Raw genomic sequence first — 14,331 nt, 5'->3', positions numbered from 1 at the left:
GCAGTGTTCAGCTGGATAGACACTTTCTGAGTTAAATTGACTTTGCATTCAGCTCTGAACCAACCTTCTGCCTACCAGCCCAATACCCTGATATCCAGTTAGGCTAGGGTTATCGATTTCATATGTTCGCTGTACCTTAAACAATTGAATACTTACAAAGTAATTTAAAGTTGTGCAGATGGCCCTCAGACCTGCCATCTCGTCAGGGCAGTAATGGCTATGGCTACTGTTCTATGGACAGAGGGCCATCCGTCCTTTTTTGAGATCCTCACCTTCCTGGCAGGGATATCATTGCTTAAGAGCAACCGCTGGTGAAGACGTTGATCAGTAGGGAGAAGAGTTTGGCAAGCAGTTGCCATGTTGTTTTGAACCCACTATAAATATGTGTTTTGACCCTTCCCAAAAAGGAAGTTTGTTTTTGAAAGGCTAAAAACAATGTCTTTGATATGCAAAGAATCAAGAAAAGCTAGTGACTGTCGCCCGCCCATTAGGCAGCAGGGTGACCCTCACTAAGACATGGCGGCCCTGTGGCAGTTAGGCGTTATGGTGAGGGTTTAGATTGTCTGAGCCTGTTGAGGCTGCACCAGTGGAAACCCTGTGGTTCCCGTACCTAGAAATGAGGCAGGGAAAAAAGAGTTTTCAATTTATGGAAGTTCACTTTCTTTACCAAACTCTAAACAAGCGCCTCTGGGCCTTATTTCAATGTTGGTCGGAGTTGCTTATGACGACACCATTTAGGTGTGGGAATTGACCGACCATAGGAGGCCGGTTCCGCACACCTCATTATGATGGGACCGCACAGGTCGGACACTCCCATTACTCAATGGGAGCTTGTGCGGCATGCAGAAACCGCCCGTAGCACAAGCTCCCATTGAGAAATGTGTGTGAGGTGCCTGCTGTACGGTGCAGGGATTTTCAAGGGGGCACAATAGCTGCCCACCCGGGTCACAACCGGAGAGCCATGGGGGAAAGGGGCCATGCTAGGGCCCCCCAAAGACAATTTCCGACAGCATTTCCAGGTCGGAAAGGCTGACAAGGAACTGCTGTCAAAAAGTGCCATCATAATCCAGACGGCAGAAAAGCCGTTCATTAGGCATTATGAGGCCCTTCCAACTGGTTGACGGGCGAAAGAACCAAGTTGGATTCACCAGCTGGTTTTGGACTCCATCTGCCGTTATTGTGATACAGCTGTTGGAGTTCAAACATGCAATGTCAGTTAGAAAGCCGCCGACTAGTGGTCAGAGCCTTTCCAACCGACATCTAAATAAGGCCCTCAGTCTTTCAAGAGCTAGAGGAATGCTTTTTAGAGAACTTTGAATGTGGCTTCAAGAAGCACCATAAACAAAGGCTTAGAGAACTGATTAGTGATGACTAGTGTGTAGATAAACAGTATATATGTCATTATTCTAAAAGTAATTCAATGGTTTGCATTTAATTTTTATTTAGTCAGGTGTTGTGTTAATTACTTCACTGATGTTTGATTACTATCTATGTAAGTTTATTGTCCTGATAAAAGCCCAGCGAAATCCAAATGTGGCGCTGAAACATGTCAATGTGTTTATGTCATGTAGACCATGTTAAATATCTGTTATGCATGCTTGCAGCATCCAGTTAGGTGTGCGTGTAGGCATTGTTGTCTCTACGCTTTGTTTATTTCTTTTGTCCTTTCACATTGACACATTTACACAATATTCTTTAAATATCTATGAATCTGTGCACTTTCACGAAATTAATATTTGTTTTGCACACATAAATATATTTTTGAGTTTATTTAATTTTGTGATAATGTATTGTTTCTTTTTGTAATTCGAACATCTAGTCCTGTATATGTGTGTGATATATGAAATGCTGAAGGCTCTGCCTGTGCCAAGCTCCACCCCCTATTGACCTTCAGGAGCCCCACCACCCACTAGTACTACGTCATCATTCATGCCTTCTCCTGCGTGTCCCTGACTTCATTTAATATATTCCTGTTGACTCTGCAACCTAGTGATATGTCAGTGGTAGTTGTTTTTACATTATCTCTTGACATACTATAAAACTCTCTGCCAAGATGTAACATCCACTTCAATCCCAATTCCACTATGTATCCAAAACATGGCATTTTGTTGCCTTATTTCCAGGGCCAGGGATCTACCATGTAGTTGGTCCATCCTCAGGGAGGTTTGGCGGCATCCTCTCTCCATCTGATGTGGTGTTTCGAAAGAATTTGATTGGTTTGTGTTGGATCATCATCCATCGTAAATGTGTTTGTTATTTGTGGAAAAGAAGGAATTGTGTGAGGAACTGACATTGACAAATCCATGGATGAGGTGCGTGGGTGATTACACAAATGACTGCAAATCTGGTCAGTTAGCACCCATTACTTGGCTAAAGGAAAATATACTGGACAAACAATGCTAATTGGGTTCACAGTCCCAGAAAATTATTGACACACCCTGCCCATGCTTCCAGGGACATCGAGAGGGTTCAAGAAAGTTGACATGTATGTAAAGTCCTACCTTGCATTATATGTATACCATGCACCGCACACTTTGTTATATCAAAATATTTCTCCTTTAACACCGGAGTGACATCACAATCTGTGCTCTGCTACAGAGATACACAGTTACAAACTGTACAGACAGTCTTGCCTTGTGTTGCCTTGAGGTTGAGTAATACTGACCCTACAGAGAAGCAGGGACATCCAGAAAGCATTCACTCTCTTGTGTCTCAAATGTTGCAGACTTCTAAGGCCCATGAATCACAGCCTTATACACTTCTCTAACATAGTTCATTTTTGTGTGGAGTAGTTATGCCATATCCATTAGCAGTTATGTCTTATCCGTTAGCAGGTACATTGTGTAAAAAAAAGTAAGTTTGTAGATTTATGTAGCGCAGCTTATCACCCATGAGGGTATCCAGGCGCTGTCCCTGGGCACGGGGAGCTTTAGTGATTTACCCAGAATCACTGAATGTTGCGCCAACGCTGCCTGAGACACGAACATGGATACCTAGCTCCAGAGCCGGAAACACATCCTCTCCACCTGTGTAAGTTAGGGCTACACTCTCCCCCTAGAAAAGTAACCCATTGTCCAAGACAACAGTGAGTTTATGAAAAATCATGAATGTTCACTGTATTTTCCCACTCTGTGTAGCTTTCACTGGGGTTGTTCTGCATGCCCATCTCCAAATAAGATTCTTTGTCACTTGTAATTTAATATAGAGATGTCTCGCCTTCAGCTGGGCCAGCATTCTTTTGGTCTTGCGGCACATACTCAGTTACAGATGTCAATGCATGGAGTGTGGTGGGGTACTGTAGTGAATGTCTAACAAAGTGATCTTGGGGTGCTCGGTTTGTTGGAGGTTTTGAGCTGCTATTGGCTCTTAGGGTTCTATTCTGAGCTATGCCGCTGCTTCTCTTTGAGTTGTCTGATTGTTGCCACTTTGTTGAAAGGTTTCTCGTAGCTATGGGATCATTGACTAAAGTATCTGCATCTGTGCTGGGATATTTGGGAGTGAATTCAGGTGTCATGCAGGTCTTCATGCCCGTGGGGTCTGCTATGTGTGATTGCCAGGTGCAAGCGAGAAGTGTTTTTTTCTCCATCTTGAACAGCTAGTAAATGTATTGTCAATCTTGATTTTCAATTTGATTATTTACAACTTAGGGGAGGTACAGTTTGCAATTATTTTGGAATTGGCTGCCACCATGTTAGGTGTCTCTAGAGGTCCCTTTCTCCAATCGCAGTATGCTCGGCAGCAGACGGCTGTGTAGTTGTTTCAGGTTTGTGAGCTTATTGTGCAATAGGCAGTTGTTGAGCTGTACCCAATGCCATGCCTAGTCATTTGGTAGCATGGACTAAATGGTTTCCTCTCACTTTTCTGTCGCTAGTTTGGAGTAGCTTTCAGGGGTATGAAGGCCCAAATCTGTCCCGGTGTGTTTATGGGTAAGTAAGTGACAGTAGTAATCTATAGCTGTTATGGCTGTATCCGCATGAGGGGATGAAGATGTACTTGTACAATGTCCACCTTGGATGTATGGCTTGAATTTATGTTCCATTGTGCCAGGGTGGTTACTTTGCTCCTTGGGCAGCTGTTTGTGAGTGCTTGCTTCTCATGCTGGGACTGGTACTGGGTACGTTCAGTGTCCTGTGTTTTGCTGGTTAGGTGGGAAGTGGATTGGTGACAGTTTGCTATAGGTTTTAATACATTTTACTCTTGCATTTTTTGGTACCGCAATGAATGTGTCTTACTTATTACATACCTTTATGTCCAAAAGAAGCTTCCCACAAGAGGGCCCTGAGGGTGGTGCTCTGCTGCTGCCAGGAAGTGTACAACGGATGTGACTGGGAGGCAAGCAACAGAGCCTTTAGTACTCTGAACCGAGGGCAACGGTGCGGCTTCAGTCTGGAATACAATTCTAAGCGGGCCAGTTGTTGTTAAATAAGTGCTCTCGATGACAGAGCTAACAGCATCTTTACCTCAGTTCCAGCAAGAACAGCTGACAGAGGATATACATTCTACTGACACCAACGACAACATCGAGAGGCGCCGTAATGACCCCTCCGAGTTGCAGAGCAACGGGCAGCCGGGTGGACTCCCACAGCAGGTGGTGGTTCAAGAAGAGGATGAGGACAAAGAGCTGACTCTCAAATATGGAACTAAGCATGTCAGCCTGCTCTTCGTGCCAGTCACCCTCTGCATGGTGGTGGTCGTGGCAACCATAAAGTCAGTGAGCTTCTATACATGGAAGGACGGGCAGCTAATCTACACACCATTCACGGAGGACACAGACACGGTGGGGCAAAGGGCCCTCAACTCGATCCTAAATGCTACAATAATGATTAGTGTCATTATTGTTATCACAATACTACTTGTGGTGCTTTACAAGTACCGGTGTTACAAAGTAATCCATGGTTGGCTAATTGTATCTTCTCTTCTGCTGCTTTTCTTCTTCTCATTCATGTATTTGGGTGAAGTCCTGAAAACATATAATGTGGCCATGGACTACATGACTCTGGCCCTGATGATCTGGAACTTTGGTGTGGTTGGAATGATATGTATTCACTGGAAAGGGTCCCCTCGGCTGCAGCAAGCATATCTCATCATTAGTACCCTGATGGCCCTAGTCTTTATCAAGTATCTCCCTGAGAGGACTGCCTGGCTTATCCTGGCCGTAATCTCCGTGTATGATCTCATTGCTGTCCTCTGCCCAAAGGGACCTCTACGGATGCTGGTGGAAACAGCACAAGAAATAAATGAGACTCTCTTCCCAGCTCAGATTTACTCTTCTACCATGATATGGCTGTTGAATATGGCAGATGCAAATCCCACAAATGACTTACAAGGTGCTGAAAGCTCCTGCCGCACTACACAAGCTAAGGTGCGAGACCCAGCTAACAAACCAGACATTGAGGTACCTGTGAAGGATGAGGGTGGCTTTAGTCCTCAGTGGCAGCAGCAGAGGGATCAGACCATTGGCCCTTATGAATCCACTCCAGAAACACGAGCTGCTATTCAACCAATGCCCCACAGCAACCCACTAAGCATGGGCGAATTTTGCGAATCTCGCGTTCGCGAATTTTGTGGATTTGCGAACTCGCAATCCGCAAAATCCGCGAATTCTCGCGATTTTTTTTTTTTTGTGTTTGCGCGGGTTTCTGCCAGTTCGCGAGGGTTTTGTACAATTTCGCAAATTGCGAACTTACCTGTCGGGTCGCAAGTTTCGCGAACTTGTTGTTTCTACGTGTCCAGCCTGTTTGGGACACTCTTCTTCATCACTGCCACTCTCTGTCACCACTGCCACTCTCTGACTACTCATGCCACCCTCTGGCCCACCCATGCCACCCTCTGTTTCATCACAGCACCCTCTGGTTGTCCAGTCAGTGTACATTATTGTGGCAACGCAAGCACACCTTCCCTGCCTCAAGTGACCTGAATTAATTTGGGGCTGATTAATGTGCCACAGAATATTTTTTTAGCTGGCACCTGATTCCTTAGTGCTTCCTGATTAGTGATCTTTTGCACTTGCTAAGTGCTTTCATTGTTGCAAAATTAGTTACAACACCTGCCCTGCCCCAACTGACAATAATGAATTAGGGGCTGATTAATGGATTTGAACTTCCAGCCTGGCTCCTGCTTGTCTCCCTTAGCTGTAATTCAGGACCTTTGTGGCATATGTGTAACTATTCTGAGGTTCAGAGCAGGGTCACAAAATAGTTTCAACTGGCAACTGAACTCTGGAGGGGCCCCTCAGGAAGCACTACAGGAAATGGCTACTAATGATGAGCCTGAACTTTTGAACCTGGTAAGTAGTTTCAGTTTTGCTAAGATCGTATATCTGCAATTTTGCACGTATTCGCGGGGCGCGAACTCACGCGAACAGTGCGAACAGCGCGAGCGAAACGGATTTTCCGCCCATGCTTACAACCCACCAGCTGAGGATCCTGAAGAAAGGGGAGTGAAACGTGGTCTTGGAGACTTAATTTTTTACAGTGTACTTGTAGTAAAGGCCTCAGCCACTGCCAGTGGCCACTGGAACACCACTCTGGCATGCTTTGCCGCCATATTGATAGGCCTGTGCCTTACTCTTCTGCTGCTTGCCATTTTTAAAAAGGCGCTGCCAGCTCTCCCAATTTCAATCACCTTTGGGCTCGTGTTCTACTTTGCGATGGACAACTTGGTGCAGCCCTTTATGGACCAGCTCGCCTTTCACCAATTTTATATCTAGCTTTCTAGAAAAGGAACATTTCCCCATAATTTTTGTCTACTGGCAATTTTCTAAAACTAGAAGAACGGGGGATGTCGTCAAGAAATGAAACAGATGGTCAGCCTGAAGCTTAAAACAGCTGTTTTGTTCATGGCAGTAATATTCGTTGTGAACACCTGTTCAAATATCGACAGGAATAGTGCATTCCCCTTTCTGGCTGCTAGGACATCATGCACTAACTGGGGTCACTACTCTATCCAAGCCTTTGTTTTTAAAGGAAATTGGGCTTTTTACATGGCACAAAGTGCAATAATAGCCTTTAGGGTACAACATTGTTTTCATTAGCAAACTGGTAACTTTTGGAAAAGGGATTATGACGCGTACACCTGTAAATTGCTCGGCCATTGGTATCCCACATTAATAGTGACCAGGATTCATTTTCTCTTCAGTGACCTGTGTGAAATAAGTTGATGGGGGTCAGTTTAAATCCTTTTGGCCAGTGTTTGTCTTCACTCAAAACACCGTCACATTTTGCAATGCCTCGAATCCAAGGATTGGGTGAGCATGGCATCTGGACTGTGCTTTGCCATCAAGATAAAGCCTTTTATATGCAGGGTTGCTCCTTCAAGCCTGCAGTACCTTTGCCTGTGGGCTAAGTTATCCCTGGATTCTTGGATGTCTTCAGAGTTCTGTGCTTGCAGTTCTTCACCTTTCACAAGCATAGGTTCTGTACATCATTAAAAATGTATGTAATTAAAAGAAATGTGTATTATTGTCAATTAGGATTAAAGGCCCTCAACCTTAAAAAAAGAAGCTTCCCGCCTAACAAGCATGTGCTTGAGTGGCTGTGTGTTTGAACAGCCTGTCCATTTATTTATTTGATCAGAAACTGCAGCACAATCTTGGGCATAGTCTTTGTGATTGCATTTGAATAATATTGCGTTCCTACGTATGCACGTGCACATTGAATTTTCCTAATGGTCGTTCTTTGTTGCAGTTCATTTCTCCACGAATGTGGTCATGTGTACGCACTGATACACATATATTTTGTGAGGAATATCTATGTTATGTTGTTTAACTTATTCTGATGAGTGTGTGAGTGCGTAATCATATGAAATTCTTAATTTTGTGAATTTCGCTTGTATTGTTCATGGACTTTGCAACCCATTGATTTACTCGATAGATGCAAACATTTGTTTGTGTTGCTCGATCCTCATAGTATGGGCAAACCCTGAGAGAGCCAAATAAACACTATCTCTGTGAGGACCGGTGCACAATGAGGATGGATGTATGTCGTTACAGCGCATACTTTTACAACGCATATCTTTACAACACATTTTTTACACTGCAACATACATTACAACGCATTCCATTACAACGCATGTCATTACAATGAATTCTTTAAAACTACCTTTACAACGCATTCCACTACAACGCATACTACATTTACAACGCATACCATTACAATGCATACCATTACATTACATGTATGGTAAGTATTGGATAGTGTAGGGGTAAAAATTACTATTCTAACTCCAGGGGGGTGCAACAGTAGGGTAAGTATTGGATAGTGTAGGGGTAAAAATTACTATTCTAACTCCAGGGGGTGCAACAGTAGGGTAAGTATTGGATAGTGTAGGGGTAAAAATTACTATTCTAACTCCAGGGGGTGCAACATTAGGGCATGTGTTGAATAGTGTAGGTATGCATTGTAATGGTATGCGTTGTAATGACTGTGTTGTTATGACATGCGTTGTAGTGGTATGTGTTGTAATGGTTGCATTGTAATGGCATGCGTTGTAATGGATGCTGCAAAATGTAAAAGTTTCGTTGTAAAGGTAGTGTGTTGTAAAAGTTGCGTTGTAAGTGTTGTTTCCCAATGAGGATACCTCCCTGTAGCTTGTTTAGGTACTTTTGAGCGAATGTATAAAAAAGCTAACAGTGCAGTTATAGTTGTCTCGGTCCACTTTATACCCTACCCCAGAATCAAGGCGCAGGTGGAGCGAGAATAGTAAATACATACTTCATTACAGTCATTGTTTTTTTGCAGTTTATATAATTATATAGCACAAACTCGAACCCAAGGTATTTGAGCGCTTTTCATGAGCAAAAGTTATGTTACTCAAGGATAAATACATTTTATGGTAGGCACATGGATAATAAATGTTTTTTTCAGAATCACAGGATGTTGAGCCGGCACCGAGACTCAAACCTGGTTCCCCAGTTCCAAAGTCGGCAGCTCTGACCATTAGGCCACATCCTCCAAGGTCTAGCTCTAAGCTCTTGGACACTGTTCCCTGGCTTTGCCCCCTACATGTGCAGTAACAGGAAGTAATTTTACCCTGTTATGTGCTAACTTTAAAGTCAGAACTGAAGATAAAAAATAAACAAACTGATATTAAACCTTCTAAGAAATCTCATCGGAAAATACAGCTTATGTTTTCTTGTCTCAATGCCTTATTACTAAGGCCTATTGGAATGTCTCCTCTTTCTTGTTCCACTCACTAATACACGTACCAGGATTGGCCAAGCAGTCCCCTCAGTTGCAGAAATGAAGCAGGAACTGTTGCTAAAGTCGACCCTTATTGAATATTAATTGGACGAGGGTAATCTATTCATTAGCGAGCTCCACTGTTCTCCAAAGCATATTGTTCAGCAACCGCTGGAGGGGACGTCTGAGGCCAGTGATGTATTGGCAGCCATGCCTGCCATGCTGTGATTAACCCTTGGAATGCCTTGGGCTAGGAGGGGGCGCCAAAAAGAGAATATTAGAAGATTGGCCTGTGACAGCCCTCTTTGGAAGCCTATACCACACTATGTGCAGAAAACTGCAACTGAAGAGCAGGAAATATCTTTCTGTCCTCCTGCCTTCGGGCTCCATCTTGTCGTGCCCAAGCCCCTGACCCCTCCCCTAAACTTAACAAACTAGACGCGTTCCCTTTATAGCTCATTTGCTGTCTGAAATGTTTCATTATTATGCGTGCCAGGCTTTTTGAAATTGTCCAGCAGAGAATTCATTGTTTCCTCTTGACCAGAAATAAAATCCATGGGTCTCCACGGGCCGGCGAAAATGTGAAATTGTGTTTATTTGCAACATGCATCATGGTTTCGAAATATATCATGTATTACATGGAGTACATTTCGTCAGACTTTTGCATGAAAATTGTACGTGACAGTTTCCCTCGCATACAAAAGTCAGGCAACCTACCAGCGGGTAACTGATTTGAGCAGAAAAGGTCTCGCAGCCACGCCACAGATCCGTTTCATGATCCAGGCATTTTCCACTTGACTTAGTTTACAGCGAGTGAAAATTGCATAAAAAAGCAAAACTGGGAAAGAGAAAAAAATTGCACAAAATCCTGCAAATGGGAATTACGTGAAATGTTGCTTATATAACAATAATTTCGCCAGGGCTTAGTTGTCTTTGCATGTGTTTGCAGTGGTGTAACTCGGCACACTGATTACCTTTTTTTGTGGTTGATAGGTACATAGCTGAATGTTCATCTCTTGTGGTATTTGTACAATTGAACTTGACTTTTTTGACTATGAACAGATTATTTACCTGTAACAAAATATTCTGCTGCATTAAAATGCCTTGAAACCCAAATGCCTTCTCCTTAGCTATTCGGTGGAGATAGTCATTGTCCATTGTTTTTCCTGATAGTGATTGTTTCAAATTGTGTAAACTTTATTACTCAGGCTACCCACTCGTTATGGCCACATATTCTTTCGGCTCCGTTCTGGGGAGAATGGGACCTCTATGATCTCTGTGTCCTCTGGCCTACTCCAAGCGCACCCCAGGGGGCCAGCGCCAGTGGATTCTAGCCACTCTGCACCCCCCGCCCGCTCCAGGATCCTCATGATTGCTTCTGCTGCTGTAACTCAACCCAGCTACCTTCTCCCAGATTCAAGCTGATGATATCAGCGTATCATGGTTCAATGATAGACAATGGCAGACATGTTAGCACCAACAGGCTATTTCTTATGAGTCCACCATAAATGGGGAGGGTCCAATAGGAAAATGGAGATTCTTTCTTTCCTTAAGGTGCCTCTCTCGTGTGGATTCTTGGATGAGGTTTATGGATGGGGATCATATCAGAACCATTATCCAATTCCAGAAAGCCTACATTAGACATGATGGAACCATAAGCTGAAAGCCGCAATGCCCTCCCTTTCTCCGTACGATAGGCCGTACACATTTTTTTCAGATCTCATACCAGCATCCTGTGTTCACACATGATCTGCCGCTAAAACCTGTTATGCCTATAAACCTATGTTTTTAAAAAAAATCAAGGACACACAAAAGGGGTTATTTTTATATTTTTGATTTGGCATGGGTGAAACTGCACCAGTGATCAAGGGCCAAACCTGCTCTTTTAGACACCTCTGCCCACATCCCTCATCATTCTTTCATCACCCCTGGGAAAGGCACTCTTGGGCTTTTGCTGTCTTTCTTGAATCCTCAAAGGTGCTGAAAGCCATTAGACAACTACAGATTAAAACCCACAAAATAATATCAAACATTGGGGACTACAGCGTAGTGACTGATCCTGATTACACACAACACCTTTTCATGTCTCCTGGTATAGCAGATCGGGGAGTTAAGTATTCAATGTGCAGACCGAGTGGGACTGAAATTCACAAGAATCACTAAAAACAAACGCAAATCTCTCCACCAAGATTTTTTTCTGCAGCTCTTTGATAGCTTTTCTACCCCTCCTCATGCCACAAGCTTTCCATGTATTTAGACGTAGGGGCTTTAATGAGGGGTAGATCAACCGTCTTAGCGGACAGCAAGGCCAGCGATGAGGTATGACCATTGATTTATTCACAAGTCCATGGAAATGTTCAAAGTCATTGTACTAGCTAAAAGACAACTTCCAAGATAAGAGTGGGATCTTGGTGCTGGGCAGAGCTCATTTTGATTTTCTAACCTTCGAATGGCCACTTAACCCGCAGGCACTGCCTACTACCATGTAAAAAGCAAGGAACCCCTGCAGTCCCATTCAACTGTGAGCACGGCTTTGTTCCTTAAGTATGTTCTCTGGTGAAAGAGATTAACTTGAGATTCTCCTTACTGTGCCAGCCTCTGGGTGGATCTGACATGAACCATGGTGGTGAAATGTCTAAACTATTACAACCGAACAAGGAAAACAGTGGTTCCTACGAATTCACTGACTATCTTTCTATCCTATGTTGCATATAGTGCTAAGATGTAGTGTAGGAGTGGTGTGTTATATTGTGGCGCTGTGCGATTCAAGTTTTGCAGCTCCTTCAAGTTTATTGCAGGTAAATATCGACAGGTCAAATCTGCTGATATTTTACCAGTGGTAAAGCAACACCTGGTCACCTGACCCCATGCTTCATTTGTGTGGCAGATTGGAGGATGATAAAGTGATACATCAATGACTGCAGGGCTCTTTTGGGCATATAGTGGTGTGCTATGTCAGGTTCTTATCCAGGACCTTTCCTCAGGAATGTTTGTCAACAATAGAGAAGATCATGATCTTTCAAGTGGATTCTGATATCCACCTTGAGCTAATTGAGCGCTTTGAGGCTTGTATTTTTATGATGGCATCTTCTCATTTTCATTCGAGTTTTGCCCAAATGAATCTGGGTCCTCCGCAGTCAATTGGTAAGTATCTGATGGCGTCGGATGGAGATGACTTTGAAATAGTTTATTCACAGAATAGCACAGTGCTTTCCCACAGTGCTTAATATGTAAAAGAATAAATGCTGGGGCCCTAAGGTTTACTCAGAATTCCACAGCCAACACAACTGAAAGTCAGATTGCTGAATACCAATGCCACACACTCTTGATTCCACCTCATGCCTCTTTAATCCACCACCAACCTGTCCCTGCTGCTTTAGTTCCCTCTTGCAGGTGCTTTTTCAAGCCTGCTTTCTCTCTTTGCCACGGTTTTCCTCTCTTTCTCTTCCTCCTACTTTCACCCTTGTGTGTTTTTGCCTCTCTTGCTCTTGGTCAATGTCTGCTGAGAAAAATAATGGCTGGTCCCCAAAAATGAATGCGAGGGGGGTGGGGGGGGGGGGGGGGGGGATTAGTCATCTGCATCAGCCAGCTCAAACTGGGCACTGTTTATTTTTCCTCCAACTGGGAACCAAGGTATATTTTCTAGACAATTTGCATTTAAGACTTTGGTCGCCTCATTCACATTGCTTGTAGTAATCTGGGAATAAGAGCGCAGGACAAGGAAGAAACAGAAGTGAATGGAGCTCAGGGGGGGAGTGTACATGGGGTTAAACACAAACCACATCCCCTCCACGGCCTTATATATTTTTCCCTAAGTCTGCTTAGGCGCTCACACACTTGTCCTTCCTCATTCTGCCGCCATTCAGCACAAAGGATTTATGACTGTTTACACAAAAATCAATTACACTGAAGTGGTCCTGCTCTCTTTTAAAGGCGCTTTCTCAAGGGAGCTGATATTTCTGACCTCCTGTGTTTTTTCAACTTTTAATTATTAACACAGGTGGCCCCACACACGGTGTCACTTCAGTTCTCCAGACTGGAGAGTTGTGCTGTTGTTTGCGTGATGACAGTGTGTACTTTAAAGTCTCATTACAAAAATAAAGTGTTTTTGAAAAGTCATGATGTGTTCTGCGACTTGTATTTTCAGTACTCCCTTTTCTGCAGAGTGGCTAAAGAATGATAGATACTGGATAGATTGTCCTCGGCAGATCACTTTGTTTAGTGTGAAACTTGCAGTGTTACTTGAGGATATCAAGGTGCTGCTCTGTGAGTCCCCATTCACAAGTGTGTTTTTTAAAGTTGCGGCAAATTGGAAAAAACATATTTTAATCTGAGGTTAAGACTTACAATAATATGTACATTTTTGTTATTCAAGTATAATAGGCCTTCATCATGCTAAAAGACAGAGGCGGAACATGTCCTGTGAAATCTCTTTACGAGATCCCCCTAAATAATAATCACTAAGATCATAAAGTCTTGCTAGGCCAGGTCCATTCGCGCTATGTGGACTTTTCTGGGCCTCGTTTCAGCTTTCACTAATTCCCTGCTGTGGTGCACTTAAAGGTTGCGTGCTCAAAACTCAGATAATAATACTAATCAAATATTTATGCGGTGTTCGTCACCACCGTTTTTAACGTTATAAAGCACTCTAAATAGCTTGACCTATGGTCCTCGATGTGCCAGACTCAGAAGGATGAATGGCTGAACTGCTCCTGCTAGAATACACATCAGTTGCTGGTTACATTCAGACTATGCCACTAAGCGCCTGATTACCACTTTGGCGGTGCAGTGCTGGGCCCGCGCCCCGCCGCACCGCCAAAATTGTGATCAGACTGCCTTCTAGATTATGAGTTTCCTCCTGTCTGACGTGCTTTTTTTTTTGATTCCCGAGGCAATGGGAATATCAAAAACAGTTCCTGCAAGTCTGAAAAGTCCATGCCGTGTAGGAACTGGTGTGCATGCACACGGGTGGAACATGTGGTGTTCCCCTTTGTACTTCCACATGCGGAGGAACCACAGGGGGCCCTGCAGGGCCCCCTTTGTATTCTCTCTGGCATGGTGTTCATAGAAATGGAACCTCCATGACACCGCCAGTGGAGCGGAAACTCGTAATATGTTTGCCGGGATCATGACAGTACTGCTAAGCATATTG

At 43.7% G+C, this 14,331-nt stretch overlaps 2 protein-coding genes across 3 annotated transcripts in view; one reads left to right on the top strand and one right to left on the bottom strand.

Annotated features, from left to right (window-relative positions):
• Window positions 1-14,331, bottom strand: part of CREB5 (cAMP responsive element binding protein 5) — a 1,158,307-nt gene that overhangs the window by 930,255 nt on the left and 213,721 nt on the right. The gene's annotated exons all lie outside the window — the stretch shown is intronic.
• On the top strand, window positions 4,436-6,726 carry LOC147688797 (presenilin-1-like). Of its 2 annotated transcripts, XM_086939975.1 has the most exons (3): window positions 4,436-5,362; window positions 5,396-5,525; window positions 6,417-6,726. In XM_086939975.1, exons 1-3 carry the CDS (start codon window positions 4,436-4,438, stop codon window positions 6,707-6,709), a joined length of 1,350 nt encoding a protein of 449 aa, XP_086796101.1. In that variant the 3' UTR covers window positions 6,710-6,726. The 2 variants fall into 2 exon arrangements, with proteins under 2 accessions (XP_086796101.1, XP_086796100.1); XM_086939974.1 differs by having other exon boundaries at window positions 4,436-5,514; window positions 6,406-6,726.

This window comes from Lissotriton vulgaris, chromosome 10 (genome assembly GCF_964263255.1).
Source record: "Lissotriton vulgaris chromosome 10, aLisVul1.2, whole genome shotgun sequence".
NCBI lineage: Eukaryota > Metazoa > Chordata > Amphibia > Caudata > Salamandridae > Lissotriton > Lissotriton vulgaris.
Note: the sequence above shows the minus strand (reverse complement) of the source record. Positions and strands in the feature narration are given on the sequence as shown.